A 17781-nucleotide genomic window follows, 5' to 3' on the forward strand; every position below is an offset into this window, starting at 1 on the left:
CTAAAAACTAACGTAAGAACATATTTATGAATATGGCAGTTGGGGTCCATGGGGTGACTAAATTATATAACTACATTAGTGTAAGGGGTGTATTCACTGCATCAACATCATATCTTAAAGGGGTTGTCCCGTGAAAGCAAGTGGGGTTATACACTTCTGTATGGCCATATTAATGCACTTTGTAATGTACATCGTGCATTAATTATGAGCCATACAGAAGTTATTCACTTACCTGCTCCGTTGCTAGCGTCCTCGTTTCCATGGTGCCGTCTAATTTCAGCGTCTAATCTCCCGATTAGACGCGCTTGCGCAGTCCGGTCTTCTCCCTTCTGAATGGGGCCGCTCATGCCAGAGAGCTGCTCCTCGTAGCTCCGCCCCGTCACGTGTGCCTATTCCAGCCAATTAGAAGGCTGGAATCGGCAATGGAACGCACAGAGCCCACGGTGCACCATGGGAGAAGACCTGCGGTCCACCGTGGGTGAAGATCCCGGCGGCCATCTTCGCAAGGTAAGTAAGAAGTCACCGGAGCGCGGGGATTCGGGTAAGTACTATCTGTTTTGTTTTTTTTTTAAACCCCTGAATCGGGTTTGTCTTGCGCCGAACGGGGGGGGCTATTGAAAAAAAAACAAAAAACGTTTCGGCGCGGGACAACCCCTTTAATAACAGCCTGAGGTTTGTCACAGTTTTGCGATGTGGTAGTTGGCTGTGCAGTTTATACAGATTAAACTAAAGATAAGCCATCAATTTTTAAGACCTGGATGACCCCTTTAACCGCCCTACTGATTATCCCAAGCTATACAGGAAAAGAATTACGGTTTTGGAGGAACGATGTTTGTTCTACTTCAAACAGCTGTGGTGCTGGTCTATCAGTGATACAGACATGCTTTTGGTGTCACATTTAAGCCATTCTTGGCTTTAAAATGAGACTAAAAGGCATGTCTGTAGCCTTGATAAAATCAGCAGTTTGAAGTGGGGTTGGGAATACTGAATTTACAGCTGTCAGTTCACTCTGTGTGTAGAGCAAAGGGATGGCAGTGGGGGACAAGCAGGCAGCAGAAAATGATATCCAATTCCCCTGCACGTCCCCCTAGTACCATGGACCTTTGTTCACGTTATCACCCTTCCTTATAAAACAGAGCATAAAGACAGTGTGTCTGTTCTTCTAGTAATATCTTTTATTTCATACTAATGAACCAATGTGACCATTTGCAACTTATGCCCATCGTAACAGTTTGCTCACCTGTTTCAGAACAATACAGAAATCATCAAGCAAAGAGGCACAATAATTTTAAGAAGAGCTGCTGTCCATGTCACTCAATGGCTGCCACCAACAAGATATATATAAAATGGATTACGGTACAACCAACAATCACTGAGAATCTAATATGATATAGAGAAAACCAATATATTGTACCTCTACAGAAAGGACCATCTTATCATCATACTCCTCTTCATAGGACACAGATTCAGATCTTGCTTTTTCTATTTCTTTGAATAAAAAGCACATTTTAATGACTTACATTGCAAGGCTGACCGTTTCTGCACATAGCTGATCTGGCACAGTACTGATAATGAAGAATAGGAAAGACAAACTTAGCAGCACTCAGCCAATAAAGGGGTTGGCCAACTTATTCAAACTTTATCTGAACAGACTCCCCATGTCTACAAAATAACAAACCAGCTAATATTCACCTCTCCTGGCTCCCCACTATGATCAGCGCTGCTGCGTCGGCTCACCCCTCTGATCTAATGTTCACACCAGACGTCCCATTCAAAGGCTGCTGCTGCAGCTTGTAAAGGGAAGACAGCAGCAGCGACGCTAGACATAGTGGGGAGCCAGAGGATAGTTCGTTATTTTTAGGCATTTTGTTATAAATAGATTTGCTGCTAAAATAATGATGCAACTAAATACCCATTCTTCTCTTTGTAAGAATAGCAAAGTAAAAAAAATAATAATTCAGCAAAAAACGTATGCTGCCATAAAGGGTTGCAAATGTATAGCTAGTTCCACACAGCTTTTTTTCCCCCCCTTATAACACATTTAGTGGCAGTTTTTAGTTTGTTTCTTTTTTTGAGGCAGAAAACGCTGTGGCCAGATGTTACCTGTGAGTTAATAAGGAAATATCAAATGTGCTACAAACAGTGCAGATTTTTGGGGGCATGTTTTTTTCACTCAGCTTGCTTTGTTGTGTCAATTTCTATACAGTATGTATAGGGGGGATAAAAGCCCTGAAAAAAATGCAAGCCAAAAGTCTGTGTACCAAACAAACCACAAAGTAAGGCCTCATGTCCACTTGCAGCCCCAGTGGTAACAGGCTACCCCCTATTGCGGCCCCGATGGTAATACTAACTTGACGGCAGCCCCAGTAATAGCCCCACGGCAGCCCCAGTAATAGCCCCACGGCAGCCCCAGTAATAGCCCCACGGCAGCCCCAGTAATAGCCCCACGGCAGCCCCAGTAATAGCCCCACGGCAGCCCCAGTAATAGCCCCACGGCAGCCCCAGTAATAGCCCCACGGCAGCCCCAGTAATAGCCCCACGGCAGCCCCAGTAATAGCCCCACGGCAGCGCCAGTAATAACCCCACGGCAGCGCCAGTAATAACCCCACGGCAGCGCCAGTAATAACCCCACGGCAGCGCCAGTAATAACCCCACGGCAGCGCCAGTAATAACCCCACGGCAGCGCCAGTAATAACCCCACGGCAGCGCCAGTAATAACCCCACGGCAGCGCCAGTAATAACACCACGGCAGCCCCAGTAATAATAGCTATGTGCACACTGACGTGATTGTGTGAGCCTGACACATTTCCTTCCTTCTCCTCTCCTGCGGAACCAAGGAGGAGAGGAGGATCCCAGGTGCAAACTGACTTCAGAATGTGCACCGGGATCAATGCTGCCAGCAGCGCTGCTGTGTGATTACTGTCCGGGAAGCTGCGGCACCCCGGCCCGTAATCACCACCGTGGTGAGCAGCCATCAGCACGTGTGCCGTAGGTTCGTCACCACAGGCCTAAATCCTCGGTTGGAGCCCCTGACTATCGCACACTTTGGGAAATGCTGTTCTAGAAAACCCATGTGCTCACCTCTTTTCTTCTTGTAATCAATTATTTTCCTAAGAAGTTCCGGTGAAACATTGTGCACTGCATTCTCCAGCACATCCAAATTATCCTCAGATAATTGGTCATTTTTTTCCAGGTAACACAAAACATCCAGGAATTTCTGCAAAGACAAGGTGAGTAATAAAACACATTATGAGGAAGTGACCAAATGATTACCAAAACTATTACCAAAGCTGCGTTCACATCTACATTGTGGACTCCAACGATGACCAACGTGCCCCACTGACTTATGAGGCCTGTCAGACTCTGTGGTTACAATTATTACCTTGCTCTCTTCATACTTCTTTGGGACCCTTAACAGGAATAATATAGACCTTAGGTCTTCAGAGGAAGTGTCTTCATAAAGTTGAAAAAGCATTTCCCTGTAATAGTACAACCAAGGAGACACAGCATTAATAAAAATAAAGCCTGCAGAGGGGAAACTGGTGAAACATGCAGGAATCAAGTCCTATACTGGGCAGATGCGGAGTTACTCCTCATGTACACAGCAGCCTATCTGAAAACTCATCTGAAATAAGTAAATAAGTAAAGTCAGCTATTTGTATAGCACCATTATTTATCTGTACACTACGGCCGGTCCGGACAACAAGGTTTTACTACTTGCATTTGGCAATCGGTCAGCGGACCGCCAAATGAATGGCAGGGGATGAGGTCCCTGCAGAGACTGCTACTAACTGACAGATAAAGCGGACAGTCGCTGCCATATAGTGACAGCACTGGTCTCTATTGGCAGAGGGTAATACAGGAAGCTGCGTTTACTGGCTGAATGAAACTCTACTTTTAGTCATATCTGCCATCCACCTCCCCCAAATGGCATCTTTCACCCATCCTTGTTGAGATTCTTGCCTTATCTAAGGAGAGCAATAAATATCACACTCTCCTTTTGGTCACTAGGTTTGCAATGCTAAAGTCAGCTGGCTAGTCAATTGGAACATGATTAGCCGCTCCCAGCTGTTTCCTAGTTGTACCTTTAACTTTCACTATATCATCAGTGTTAGCATGTATGACACGCGAATATGTGCTGTATTAAGTGTGGGCTGGATGAAGTGTGATGCAGTTTGACCATGGCAGTTCGACAGCGTAAAAGACACATAGGCCACAAACTGCCTTAATGCTTTACACTTTAAAGCTATTGCTAATGCTGTCACCTCTGTTCTCATCCTTGCTCTCAGTTTCAGAACTTCTTTCAAGTGCCAACCTCTGGGGCACTCTATTCACATCAGCCCCTTTCTCCTGTCTTCACCTATGCACAGCTCGCATGCACTCTTTACCTTCTTGCTTAGCTTCAAACCCCATAATGCCACTAACATACATAATAGTCGCCCTAATAAATCTCCTAACCATCTGCTCACCCTCGCTATCTTGCTGCTACTAGCAGCTGGGGATCTCTCTCCCAATCCTGGCCCACCCTCCACTGCTCCTATCACCCCCTACCTGACTCATGAATAAAATCCCCAAGCCCAACTGCTAGCCCATGTATAGCCTCCCCTGACTCCTTTAAATGTGCGCTCTGGAACTGCCAGTCAGCATGTAATAAACTCCCCACCATCCACAACTTTTTTACTGCTAAATCTTTAAATCTGCTTGCTCTCACAGAAACGTGGATACAGCAGTCTGACACGGCCTTCCCTGCTGCACTGTCTTACAATGCAATGGCCTGCAGTTGTCCCATACGCTGAGACCAGATGACAGGCCAGGTGGAGGAGTAGGTGCTCTTCTCTCCCTGAAATGCACCTACCAGGTCATCCTCCCTGTACCCTCACTCACTTTTCCATCATTTGAGGTCCATACGCTACAGCTTCTCCACCCGCTGTCCATGTGAGTAGCAGTTATCTACCCCCCCCCCCTCCCCCCAGGTGCTCCTCGCCTGTTTTTGGACCACTTTTCTGCCTGGCTCCCCCACTTCCTATCCTGCAAAATTCCAACCCTCATCTTAGGTGATTTTAACATCCCCACTAATGACCCCATCTCCCTCTCAGCTTCTTTTGCTCACCTCCTCCCTTGGTCTCTCTCAACTCACAGCCTCTCCCACTCACAGGGATGGCAAAACCCTTGGTCTGGTCTTCCTCCGGCTCTGCTCTGCTTCCAACTTCACTAACTCCCCTCTTCCGCTCTCGGACCGTAACCGCCTCTCTTTCTCTGTCACACTCCCTAACATCTCTCCAGACCCACCTACCTACTGTACCTACAGGAACCTTAAGGCCATTCACACCCAGCAGTTTGCTGAATCCCTACAGTCCTCAGTGTCCCCTCTCTCTCTCCTCGCCTGCCCCAATCTGGCTGCCGCTCATTACAACACTGCTCTCAAACATGCCCTGGATGAAGCGGCGCCCACCCATGACCCAAGCCATCCGACGTAGTACGCGGCAACCCTGCATCACGCCTCAAACGCGCTTCATCCGACGGTGCTCTAGAAGTGCTGAACGGCCGTGAAGGAAGTCGCAAATGTCTGTGGACTTTCTCCACTACAAATTCATGCTCAGAACCTACAACCTCGCCCTCCACCACGCCAAACAAGCCTACTTCACCTCTCTCGTCTCCTCACCATCGCACAACCCTAAACTTGTCTTTGATACTTTTCACTCCCTTCTCAGCCCTAAACCGCAGCCCCCTGTGATGGGTCTCAGTGCTGAAGAGCTGGCTGCTTACTTCAAAAATAAAATTGATGACATTCATCAGGAAATAACTTCCCAATCCCAGACTAGCCCTGACCCTAGTCTTGTCAGCACTGCATATAGCTCCTGCTCACTATCTGTACTCAGACCAACGACAGAGGAAGAATTCTCCAAATTGCTCTTCTCTGCTCGCCCCACCACCTGAGCTAGCGACCCTCTCCCTTCACACCTCCTCTGATCCCTCTCCCCAGTGGTCATCTCCCATCTCACCACTATATTTAATCCCTCTCTGACCTCTGGCATCTTTCCCTCTAATTTCAAACACGCCATCATATCCCCACTGCTAAAGAAGCCGACTCTTGACGCGACTGATGCTGCCAACTACTGACCCATCTCTAATCTCCTCTTCATCTTTAAACTACTAGTTTACCCCCACCTTGTAAGCTATCTGACAACTCTCTCCTCGACCCCCTACAGTCTGGCTTCCGACCCCAACATTCAACAGAAACTGCCCTTACAAGGGTGTCAAATGACCAACTGACAGCCAAATCGAGGGGCGATTACTCCCTACTGATCCTCCTCGACCTCTCAGCAGCATTTGACACTGTTGACCAAAAACTCCTCCTCGGTATGCTTCGCTCCATCGGCCTAAAGTACACTACTCTCTCCTGGTTCTCCTCCTACCTGTCTGACCGCTCTTTCAGCGTCTCCTTTGCTGGCTCTACCTCCCCTCCTCTTCCCCTTGCTGTTGGGGTCCCCCAGGGCTCGGTCCTTGGCTCCCTCCTTTTCTCTATCTACACACCCTGTTGGACAAACCACCTTTCCTCCAAAACATCACAGACTATCTGTCTGCTGTCTCTAACACTATGTCCTCTCTCTACCTAAAACTAAACCTCTCTAAAACTGACTTACTGGTATTTCCACCCTCCACTAACCAACCTCCTCCTGACATCTCCATCACAGTGTGTGGCACCTCCATAACTCCTAGATAACATGCCCGCTGCCTTGGGGTCATATTTGACTCTGATCTATCATTTAGCCCCTACATCCAATCTCTTGCCCGAACAGGTCAGCTGCACCTCAAGAACATCACAAGAATCCGCTCTTTTCTCACTGTAGACACACTAAAAACGCTTATTGTTGCCCTCATCCACTCTCGGCTCGATTATTGCAACTCGCTGCTCCAACTCGGCCTCCTCTGCTCCAAACTCTCCCCTCTCCAATCCATCCTGAATGCGGCAGCCAGGCTCATCCTTCTGTCCAGCCGCTACTCGGACACCTCTGCCCTGTGCCGGTCACTGCACTGGCTGCCCGTTAAATATAGAATTCAATTTAAACTTACTACCTTCATCCACAAAGCCCTACACAGTGCAGCGCCCCCCTATATTGCCTCCCTCATCTCAATCCATCACCCAGCTCAGGCTCTCCACTCTGCTAACGAAAATAGACTGCGCACCCCTCTAATTCGAACTTCTCATTCCCGCCTCCAAGACTTCTCCAGAGCAGCACCGGTCCTCTGGAACGCACTACCAAAGGCCACCCGAGCAATCCAGGACTCGCAGAACTTCAGGAATGCTCTAAAAACGCACCTCTTCAGGGAGGCATACCGTATTCCCTAAACAAACCCCTCTGTACTCCACCTGATAACATGCTCCCTGACCTACTGACTGCAATCCCTGCTAGCCATCATAAACCGCTTCTGCAGTCATAACGTTTCTGCCGTCACACGGCTAAATGTCTGACCATTGTCTGTGTGTATAGCATCCCTCACTTTCCACCTCCCCATACTGTGTACCTCTCCAGCCCTTTACCTTCTGTATCACCCCACTATTCGTAGTATGTAAACTCATTGGAGCAGGACCCTCACCCCTATTGTTTCCATCAACTGATTACTATGTAACCATGGTTCTGTAATTTTCTGTATTCCCCCTGTCTATGTAAGCCCTGCGGAATATGTTGGTGCTATACAATGATTATTATTATTATTATTATATACAGCAGCCCAGCACTAGCCTGCTTGTATGTAGCTTCTTGTCTGCATAGGGCACATAGTCAGAGCACGGGAGGTAAGTATACAGGGAAGGGGCAGCGCCCCGGGGTGACTGCTGAATGAGGACAGAGAAGTTAGCAACAACTTGTGTGACTCAGCAGAGGGGAAGGGTTACTGTTCTGCGAGGAGGTGGAGAAAAGACTTGCTGGGACCCATCCCCACCGTCATATATTCACCTGTGAAACACACACATTTTTACTCCGAAGAACAGATGAAAACGTAACGTTTTACGGAACTACGGGCTAGAGTGGGTTAAACGTAGATCAAAGCGAATTAAAACGTATTTCGTGCACACTATTTAAAAATGTACCGTATGATAAAATTAGTTTCAACAGTTTTTTTTGCATGCACGGTTTTTAGGATCTGTGAAATGTGCGTGAAAATGCCAGTGTGGACGGGCCCTGAGAAACGAGAGGGTAGGTGGCGGGGCAAACCTGACTGCAGACACCTGCAAGAGAGGAGGGTTGAAGGTAAACCGTACTATGACTAATGGGAGGGGGCTTGTACGCCTCCTGAGGAAGAGGGGGAGGTTTTGCTGACAAATAGGGAATTTGAAGAGCATGGGGAAAATGTAAGTGGAGCATTCACATGGAGTGGTAACGGTGAGGCCATTTTCTTATGAGCAAACTGCTGCAAAAAACGTATAGTTTCACAGCGCCGTCAAAGGCCAAGCCAACACATCCCCAACTGCAGCACAGACCGAGCCCTACAGCACGTTACTCCTACCCTTTGGAGTTGACTCTTAGACCTGGCTAGGATTTGTTTAGACCTGCCACATGGAGAACAGTTGTTAGTATTGTTATACAGCGTGGGGGCCGGGGTTCAAATCTAACCAAAGACAACAACTGCATGGAGTTTGTAGCTTATCCTCAAGATTACATGGGGTACTCCCGTGTCCTCCAACACTCTAAAAACATACTGATGGGTTAATTAGGGATTTAGGCTGTGGGCTCCAATAAGGACGTGTGTGTACAGACAATTTTTGTACGGAGCTGCAGAATATATTAGTGCTATATAAATAAATGGTGTCTTTGGTTATCAGGGCTCCTGGCTCTTTAAAAGAAAACGGTAAATGAATAAAAAATAAAAAAAATTCACCTAAATATTTAGTAGCTAATTGATTTTTTTGGTCACTAAAATTAAAAACGAACATTATTTTGTGTGAAATATAGAAACCGTGCTCACTGTAAAATGACTGCCTGCAACGTTTGCATTAGACTCTGAATTACGCAGCATTTATCTACATTGACTATATAATAAGGCATCATTATTTATTCAGTTCATAAACCAGACTTCACCACATCGTCTAGAGGAAAGCAGGTTTCATCCCCAACACAGAAAGGGGTTCTTTACTGTAAGAGCAGTGAGACTGTGGAACTCTCTGCCTGAGGATGTGGTGATGGCACAATCCACAGAGGAGTTTAAAAGGGGACTTGATGTCTTTCTGGAGAGGAAGGATATTACAGGATATAAATCTTAAGTTCATTGTTAATCCGGGTACACAGGCAGGTAGGAACTATTAGGGGTTGATCCAGGGATAAGTCTGATTGCCATTAGGGAGTCGGGTAGAAATTTTCCCCCCAAAAGGGCTAATTTGCTTTTGCCCTTGGGGTTTTTTGCCTTCCTCTGGATCAACAACACAGGAGAGACAGACTGGACTAGATAGACATTGTCTTCATTCGGCCTTACAAACTATGTTACATACGGTACACCAGGCTGTGAACTACCTTATTGCAGCTTTTACATTAAACTGCAGACTGACCACAAAGTTTACATGAACGACTACTCCCATGAAGTGGTACAGAGATTACAGCGGTCAGGAAGGGTATCGTTTCCCCTTAAGGAGACACCTAGAAGGTGAGTGAGGAGACTTATAAAGCCATGCATGCTCCTATATATATATATAACAATTCATCAGAATGTAACTGCAGGGTGGCTCCAGTATACATTAGATATCAATTGAAGATAGTTTTTCTCATGACTGCACTTGTATTGAGCCAAGTACACCCTCTTTGACATATCAGGACTTTAAAAAAATCTGGTCCTCAGAAGATCTTAAAACTAGGAAATACAAGGTGAGAAACAACCGCACATGACAAACTACATTGTGTCATTATTTAACAAAAACTAGACCAAACTGCAGAAGCAGGGTGTGAAAATTAAGTACACCTTTACTGCTTCCATAGAAATTAAGAGGGAAAGCAGCATCCAGGTGCTGCCAATCAAATGCCTTTGATTTATTGATCATCAACAAGTGTGACCACCTCTATAACAACTGAAGTCGGTTTGGCAGTTTGCTGGTCTGGAGCATTCAGGCAATTGTCAACACAATGCCAGTGCGGAAAGGCACCTAACCATGACTATATGTTATGGGGACTTTATTTACTTCATAATGAAGGCACTGGCTGTATCTATCAATAGTGTGTGCACACTGCACATATATGACCAAGTCCATAAGTACCTACCTGCCCCTCAGTGAAAATATCCCCTGGATACAGAAGATGGACAGTTTATTGAACATGGAAATAAACGTACCTATATGAAGACACAGTCCTCTTCTTTTTTAAGTTTTCTTGGATAACCAACTTGCTGGTAGACAGGTGTTTTAGCAAACTATGCTGACCGATTATATAAAGCAGTTCAGCCAGAAGCTCATACTTGTCTTCTTCAAGCAGACTGTGCTTTCGTAGCTCTTCAAAAAGATCAAGATTTGATTTTAGTGCTAAGAGTTTCTTATTTGGAAGTAAATCCAAGCAAAGAAATTTCAGAGATTCTAAATCTTCTTGGGTAAGTTGAGAATCAATAAAAAAAAGGGTTTTGCTAAAATCCATTGTCCAGAATGTGATGGGCACTCAATGTGCTCGCCCGTCCTAAAACAGGGTAAAAAAAGAAAAAAAAAAGAAAATGGTTATATTATAAAAAAACATTCAATTTGGTGTGTTATATATTGAGGATGTTCTATAAGCATAGGACTGCCACCCAAGGAGAAGAGCCACGTGGACATTTCATCAGTGCTGGAGAACTACATGGGGCTCATTCAGACAGGGGTTTGTTAGGCCCATCCCATCCCCATTATTATTACAGAGTACAATACTATTATAATATATTATTAATCCTCTTTCCACTGTACAACAAAAAACTGACACCACTCTGGACAAGTTAAGGCCCTTTTAGACATGAGTCACAAAAAAAAAAAAAAAAAGCTCAAAGACGTCTTTTGAGCGATTCCCGTTCTGTCTAAATACAGGGAAATTGTGCATTTTTCGTGCACGAGTCGCTGATCGCTGAATTCTAGCTTGTTAGAAATCAGCAATCAGCTGTTATCAGCAGAGCAGGCTGTTATCAGCCGGCTGCACTGATAAGATTCTCTCTGCCTGTGTCCTGCTGTGAATTCAAAGCGGGGCACAAGCTGTAAGCACAGAGAACACTACAGCTGTCTGCATATAAAGCAGCTGTCTTGTTCTATCAGCGGCCGCGGTGGTGTCCTGCTCCACTTGCATATTCTATAGTAGCTAATTAGCTACTATAAAGTATGCAAAGATGATTGTTCAAAACTGTCACTGAAATTGTCGTTTGAGCGATCATCTGTCAGTGTAAATGGAGCTTTAGTGACATTCGTATAAAATTTTTTTTTTTACTAATCTGAGTCGTCTGAAACCTGGGTGCGTTCTATAGACAAGTGTATCTTAGGCGCAATGTTAACGGGCAAATTTAATTTGCGAAATCAAAGTGGGGAACCTGTGTGGGAGATCTGCAAACTAAGCGGCCCATAGAGATGCATGGGCATCTGCAAATGGATTAAAACATGCGGATTTGATAAAGAAAACAAACAAAACAAAAAAAAACTGTACTACGCATGTCCGACGGTGAGCCATGAGGACTATGCGCAGTACAGCAAACCCGGAAGTGGAGGGATCCGCGCAGATTCCCCCGCTGTTGGGGAATGCAGGCAAGTAGGGCTCACTGTCCGCAGGCAGTGCTGCATTCTGTGCATGGAATCCGCACGTGCCATAGACACGAGGCCTTAATGGCCCCAAAAATATGGTGTGTAAAAAAATAAATCTATTTCTATTCCTCCCAAATTTGTAGAGTTACTAATCATCTGAATGTTACATGGGGATTCCCCACAACCCTGTGAGCTCATCGTTCAAGCAGTAAGCTTGGAGGGGGATTCCCATTACCCATTCTTCACGTGGTCAGTTCTCCTGGGGGTCCACCAATTCACTGATTGTTTAGGTCTCCTGTCCACGGGCGTAGCGAGAGATCTGCTGCAGGAGCCGGATGTCTGACAGATAGGCTCACCGCGGCAATTCGCAGCATGATGTGATTTAAATCCCGCGCGCGGAGAATCGCTACGATTCTCTGCTCGTGGACAGCGGGGCTGCGCTTTCCATAGCAACGCTATGGAAAGCGTTCACTGCGTTCCCTGGAGTATCGCCGCGGGGAACGTAGTGAAAATTCACCAGTGGACAGGAGGCCTTAGCTGAACAAACTGTGTATCCAAAAGCAGATTTGTCGCGCAATTCATGATCCGAAGCGTAATCAGTATTTGGTCATGTCTGATACGGTTGGCGGTATAGGGTTGGTCACCATCAAGAATTTGTTTCTCAAAACTACAAAGAACACCTTACTGAAGTTTTGTGGAACTTAAAAGTTTCTAACGTTGCGATTTTCGAGCACCGTCTGCTCTGTTTTACTGCGTTTAGCGCACCTTATCAATAATGGGGTGCGCTAGGACCAGCTGTTGTGAGGCTGGAGTAAAAGCGTGGCAATGCGCCGCAATCGAAATCGCGTCATCTTGCCGACAGAGTGTGTGTGAGTGGCCAGACAGGCGATTGTAAACCGAACACATCCTTAGGCTGGGTTCACACAGGGCGGATTTGCCGCGGTTTTACCGCAGCAAATCCGCCCGCGGCCGCTAATCTCGGGATTAGCCAGCCATCTGGATGAGATTTCTCAGAAATCTCGTCCACACGGGACGGCAAATCCGCTACGGTAAGTCCAGCTGAAACCGCAGCTGCGGCTTCAAAAGATGCAGCATGTCTATTTACTTTTTTTTTGTTTATTTTCGTCGCGGCCGCGCTCTCCTCTATGGAGCGCCGGCCGCAATGGAAAAGCAAGCGGCCGGGCCGCTTCAAAGCCGCCACCGCGAGATTTCCGACGGGAATCCGCCCTGTGTGAACCCAGCCTTATAGTTAATGGGCTCCGTTCGGCGCTGTTCTATCCTGAGACGGAGCAGTGTGGCCACGGGGAATCCGAAAGCAGCGGGAAAGGTGTGAAACAGAGTTTGGGTTAACTGACTGTAACTCTGGGTGTCACAGGAGCCCCCTGCTTGTCATACCAGTAATGTAGATACTGGTGAAGCTGGCCAGACTGTCCCTATGAACGCCACATCCCCTCCAGCACCTGGGGGTCAGGGTCATGGCCGGCTGGGCTGTCAGCAGACAGGCGCTGTATAGCATGCAGTATAGCGGGAGCAGAGCGCGCCCTATCAGGGCTGAGCCGCGAGCAGTCCAGTCCGGCCCGCTCCCCGCCGCCGCAGCACTTCCTCATTGGCGGCAGCGCGTGCAGCGCACACTTACCTACAAAACTGTGCAAACTAATCAATAAGTTACTGCAGACGTCCGCCGAGACCCCCGACCTGCTACACGTCCCCGCCGGCCGCCATCCCTCGGGTGTCGCTTCACGGGGCAGTGTGATCAGTCCGCGGAGGAGCTGAGGCCGCCGGCTGCCGTCCTGCCCGTGTGCGGCTGCTCCCTGCTCACTTCCTTCATAACCGAAAGCTGAAGCTTTACCCCAGCGGCCTCTAGTGCGCACCGTGCGGCTGCAGAGAGGTAACGCAGGGGGCTGTGGGTGAAAGAGAACAGCTGACCTGCGGAGTGTGCCACCAATCCCAGAAGTATCCCCACATACACATATATAGCAAGGAAACCTCAATAAATGCTACAGTTACTATGTGTGAGCAGAAATGTAACAGGTGCGCACTGTCCAATAGGGTCACTGTCACCAATAGGGCTTAGGCCGGCTGCGGATTTGCATTGCGGAATCTGCTTGGGCATCCGCCTCCGGATTCTGCATGCGTCCACAGCATGCTATGGGAAAGCGCTTTTTCTTGCACACGAGCGGGAATCAAGTGTGATTTTCCGCTCACAGAAGACAAATCTCAGCATGCTCTACCTTTGAGCGGACTCTGCGCCCTTGCTACATGAGAACACGGGAAAAGATCTGTACTGCGCATGTTCCATGGTGAGCGGTGCGGACCATACGCAGTACAGAAAAAGAGACCGGTACGCGGGGTCACCGGCCGGGCACAGGGTCGGATGGTGTTGCAGGATCCCACATCCAGAACCCAAACCCGGTCGTGTGCAGCCGGCCTCTCTCACACGAGCGTTATCTGCGATATATCTCCCGCGCGAGGAGCACACAGCGGTATGCAATGCGTTGCGTTCTGCTGCGTGACGACAAATCTCCATGCGCTATCTTAGCGTGTTTATTAAAAGTAATGAATAAATTACTTGAAAACACTGCGGAATAAATTGGCGCTATGCAAATAACAAGATTTATTTCACGATTTATTAAAGGGGTTTCCGTAAAAATGCTATTGACGATGTATCCTCTGGATAGGTCATCCATAGTTGATCGGCCAGGGTCCGCCACTCAGGACCTCGACCGATCAGCTGTGCGGGCGTATGCAGTCAACGCCGCAATAACACAAAAGTCAGAGTGGAAGCCTCTACTCCGACCTCCCTGTAGTGGCCGGCGATTGTAACTGCAGGCAGGGCTCTCATTGAAATCAATGGAAGCGGTACCTGCAGTTACCGATACCAATAGGATTTCCACGGAACAAACCTTTTTCGTAAAGCTAGTAATATATGGTGAGGGAGTCGTTAGGGCGTTTAGTAATATATGGTGAGGCAGTTGTCAGGGCGTTTAGTAATATATGGTGAGGGAGTCATTAGGGCGTTTAGTAATATATGGTGAGGGAGTTGTCAGGGCGTTTAGTAATATATGGTGAGGGAGTCATTAGGGCGTTTAGTAATATATGGTGAGGGAGTTGTCAGGGCATTTAGTAATATATGGTGAGGCAGCTGTCAGGGCGTTTAGTAATATATGGTGAGGGAGTTGTCAGGGCGTTTAGTAATATATGGTGAGGGAGTCATTAGGGCGTTTAGTAATATATGGTGAGGGAGTCATTAGGGCATTTAGTAATATATGGTGAGGGAGTCATTAGGGCGTTTAGTAATATATGGTGAGGGAGTCATTAGGGCGTTTAGTAATATATGGTGAGGGAGTCATTAGGGCATTTAGTAATATATGGTGAGGGAGTCATTAGGGCGTTTAGTAATATATGGTGAGGCAGCTGTCAGGGCGTTTAGTAATATATGGTGAGGGAGTCATTAGGGCGTTTAGTAATATATGGTGAGGGAGTCATTAGGGCATTTAGTAATATATGGTGAGGGAGTCATTAGGGCGTTTAGTAATATATGGTGAGGGAGTCATTAGGGCGTTTAGTAATATATGGTGAGGGAGTCATTAGGGCATTTAGTAATATATGGTGAGGGAGTCATTAGGGCGTTTAGTAATATATGGTGAGGCAGCTGTCAGGGCGTTTAGTAATATATGGTGAGGGAGTCGTCAGGGCGTTTAGTAATATATGGTGAGGGAGTCATTAGGGCGTTTAGTAATATATGGTGAGGGAGTCATTAGGGTGTTTAGTAATATATGGTGAGGGAGTCGTCAGGGCGTTTAGTAATATATGGTGAGGGAGTCATTAGGGCGTTTAGTAATATATGGTGAGGCAGCTGTCAGGGCGTTTAGTAATATATGGTGAGGGAGTCGTCAGGGCGTTTAGTAATATATGGTGAGGGAGTCATTAGGGCGTTTAGTAATATATGGTGAGGGAGTCGTTAGGGCGTTTAGTAATATATGGTGAGGCAGTTGTCAGGGCGTTTAGTAATATATGGTGAGGGAGTCATTAGGGCGTTTAGTAATATATGGTGAGGGAGTTGTCAGGGCGTTTAGTAATATATGGTGAGGGAGTCATTAGGGCGTTTAGTAATATATGGTGAGGGAGTTGTCAGGGCGTTTAGTAATATATGGTGAGGCAGCTGTCAGGGCGTTTAGTAATATATGGTGAGGGAGTCATTAGGGCATTTAGTAATATATGGTGAGGGAGTCATTAGGGCGTTTAGTAATATATGGTGAGGGAGTCATTAGGGCGTTTAGTAATATATGGTGAGGGAGTCATTAGGGCATTTAGTAATATATGGTGAGGGAGTCATTAGGGCGTTTAGTAATATATGGTGAGGCAGCTGTCAGGGCGTTTAGTAATATATGGTGAGGGAGTCGTCAGGGCGTTTAGTAATATATGGTGAGGGAGTCGTCAGGGCGTTTAGTAATATATGGTGAGGGAGTCATTAGGGCGTTTAGTAATATATGGTGAGGGAGTCATTAGGGTGTTTAGTAATATATGGTGAGGGAGTCGTCAGGGCGTTTAGTAATATATGGTGAGGGAGTCATTAGGGCGTTTAGTAATATATGGTGAGGCAGCTGTCAGGGCGTTTAGTAATATATGGTGAGGGAGTCGTCAGGGCGTTTAGTAATATATGGTGAGGGCGTCATTAGGGCGTTTAGTAATATATGGTGAGGCAGTTGTCAGGGCGTTTAGTAATATATGGTGAGGGAGTCATTAGGGCGTTTAGTAATATATGGTGAGGGAGTCATTAGGGCGTTTAGTAATATATGGTGAGGGCGTCATTAGGGCGTTTAGTAATATATGGTGAGGCAGTTGTCAGGGCGTTTAGTAATATATGGTGAGGGAGTCATTAGGGCGTTTAGTAATATATGGTGAGGGAGTCATTAGGGCGTTTAGTAATATATGGTGAGGGAGTCATTAGGGCATTTAGTAATATATGGTGAGGGAGTCATTAGGGCGTTTAGTAATATATGGTGAGGGAGTCATTAGGGCGTTTAGTAATATATGGTGAGGGAGTCGTCAGGGCGTTTAGTAATATATGGTGAGGGAGTCATTAGGGCGTTTAGTAATATATGGTGAGGGAGTCATTAGGGCGTTTAGTAATATATGGTGAGGGAGTCATTAGGGCGTTTAGTAATATATGGTGAGGGAGTCATTAGGGCGTTTAGTAATATATGGTGAGGGAGTCATTAGGGCGTTTAGTAATATATGGTGAGGGAGTCATTAGGGCGTTTAGTAATATATGGTGAGGGCGTCATTAGGGCGTTTAGTAATATATGGTGAGGCAGTTGTCAGGGCGTTTAGTAATATATGGTGAGGGAGTCATTAGGGCGTTTAGTAATATATGGTGAGGGAGTCATTAGGGCGTTTAGTAATATATGGTGAGGGAGTCATTAGGGCATTTAGTAATATATGGTGAGGGAGTCATTAGGGCGTTTAGTAATATATGGTGAGGGAGTCATTAGGGCGTTTAGTAATATATGGTGAGGGAGTCGTCAGGGCGTTTAGTAATATATGGTGAGGGAGTCATTAGGGCGTTTAGTAATATATGGTGAGGGAGTCATTAGGGCGTTTAGTAATATATGGTGAGGGAGTCATTAGGGCGTTTAGTAATATATGGTGAGGGAGTCATTAGGGCGTTTAGTAATATATGGTGAGGGCGTCATTAGGGCGTTTAGTAATATATGGTGAGGCAGTTGTCAGGGCGTTTAGTAATATATGGTGAGGGAGTCATTAGGGCGTTTAGTAATATATGGTGAGGGAGTCATTAGGGCGTTTAGTAATATATGGTGAGGGAGTCATTAGGGCATTTAGTAATATATGGTGAGGGAGTCATTAGGGCGTTTAGTAATATATGGTGAGGGAGTCATTAGGGCGTTTAGTAATATATGGTGAGGGAGTCGTCAGGGCGTTTAGTAATATATGGTGAGGGAGTTGTCAGGGCGTTTAGTAATATATGGTGAGGGAGTCATTAGGGCGTTTAGTAATATATGGTGAGGGAGTCGTCAGGGCGTTTCTACAAA

The 17781-nt window shown here is 46.4% G+C and overlaps 1 protein-coding gene across 1 annotated transcript in view; it reads right to left on the reverse strand.

Annotated features, from left to right (window-relative positions):
- LOC136576274 (caspase-8-like) overlaps window positions 1-13531 on the reverse strand; it is a 36471-nt gene extending 22940 nt beyond the window's left edge. Inside the window, exons 1-5 of the mRNA XM_066575442.1 lie at window positions 13365-13531; window positions 10318-10652; window positions 3383-3479; window positions 3082-3217; window positions 1415-1488 (exon numbers count right to left, since the gene is read on the reverse strand). Of these exons, the coding sequence (XP_066431539.1) occupies window positions 1415-1488; window positions 3082-3217; window positions 3383-3479; window positions 10318-10613 (603 nt within the window). The 5' untranslated portion in view covers window positions 10614-10652; window positions 13365-13531. The remainder of the gene's footprint in view (window positions 1-1414; window positions 1489-3081; window positions 3218-3382; window positions 3480-10317; window positions 10653-13364) is intronic.
- Window positions 13532-17781: the final 4250 nt, after the last annotated feature.

This window comes from Eleutherodactylus coqui, chromosome 8 (assembly GCF_035609145.1).
Source record: "Eleutherodactylus coqui strain aEleCoq1 chromosome 8, aEleCoq1.hap1, whole genome shotgun sequence".
Classification (NCBI taxonomy): Eukaryota; Metazoa; Chordata; class Amphibia; order Anura; family Eleutherodactylidae; genus Eleutherodactylus; species Eleutherodactylus coqui.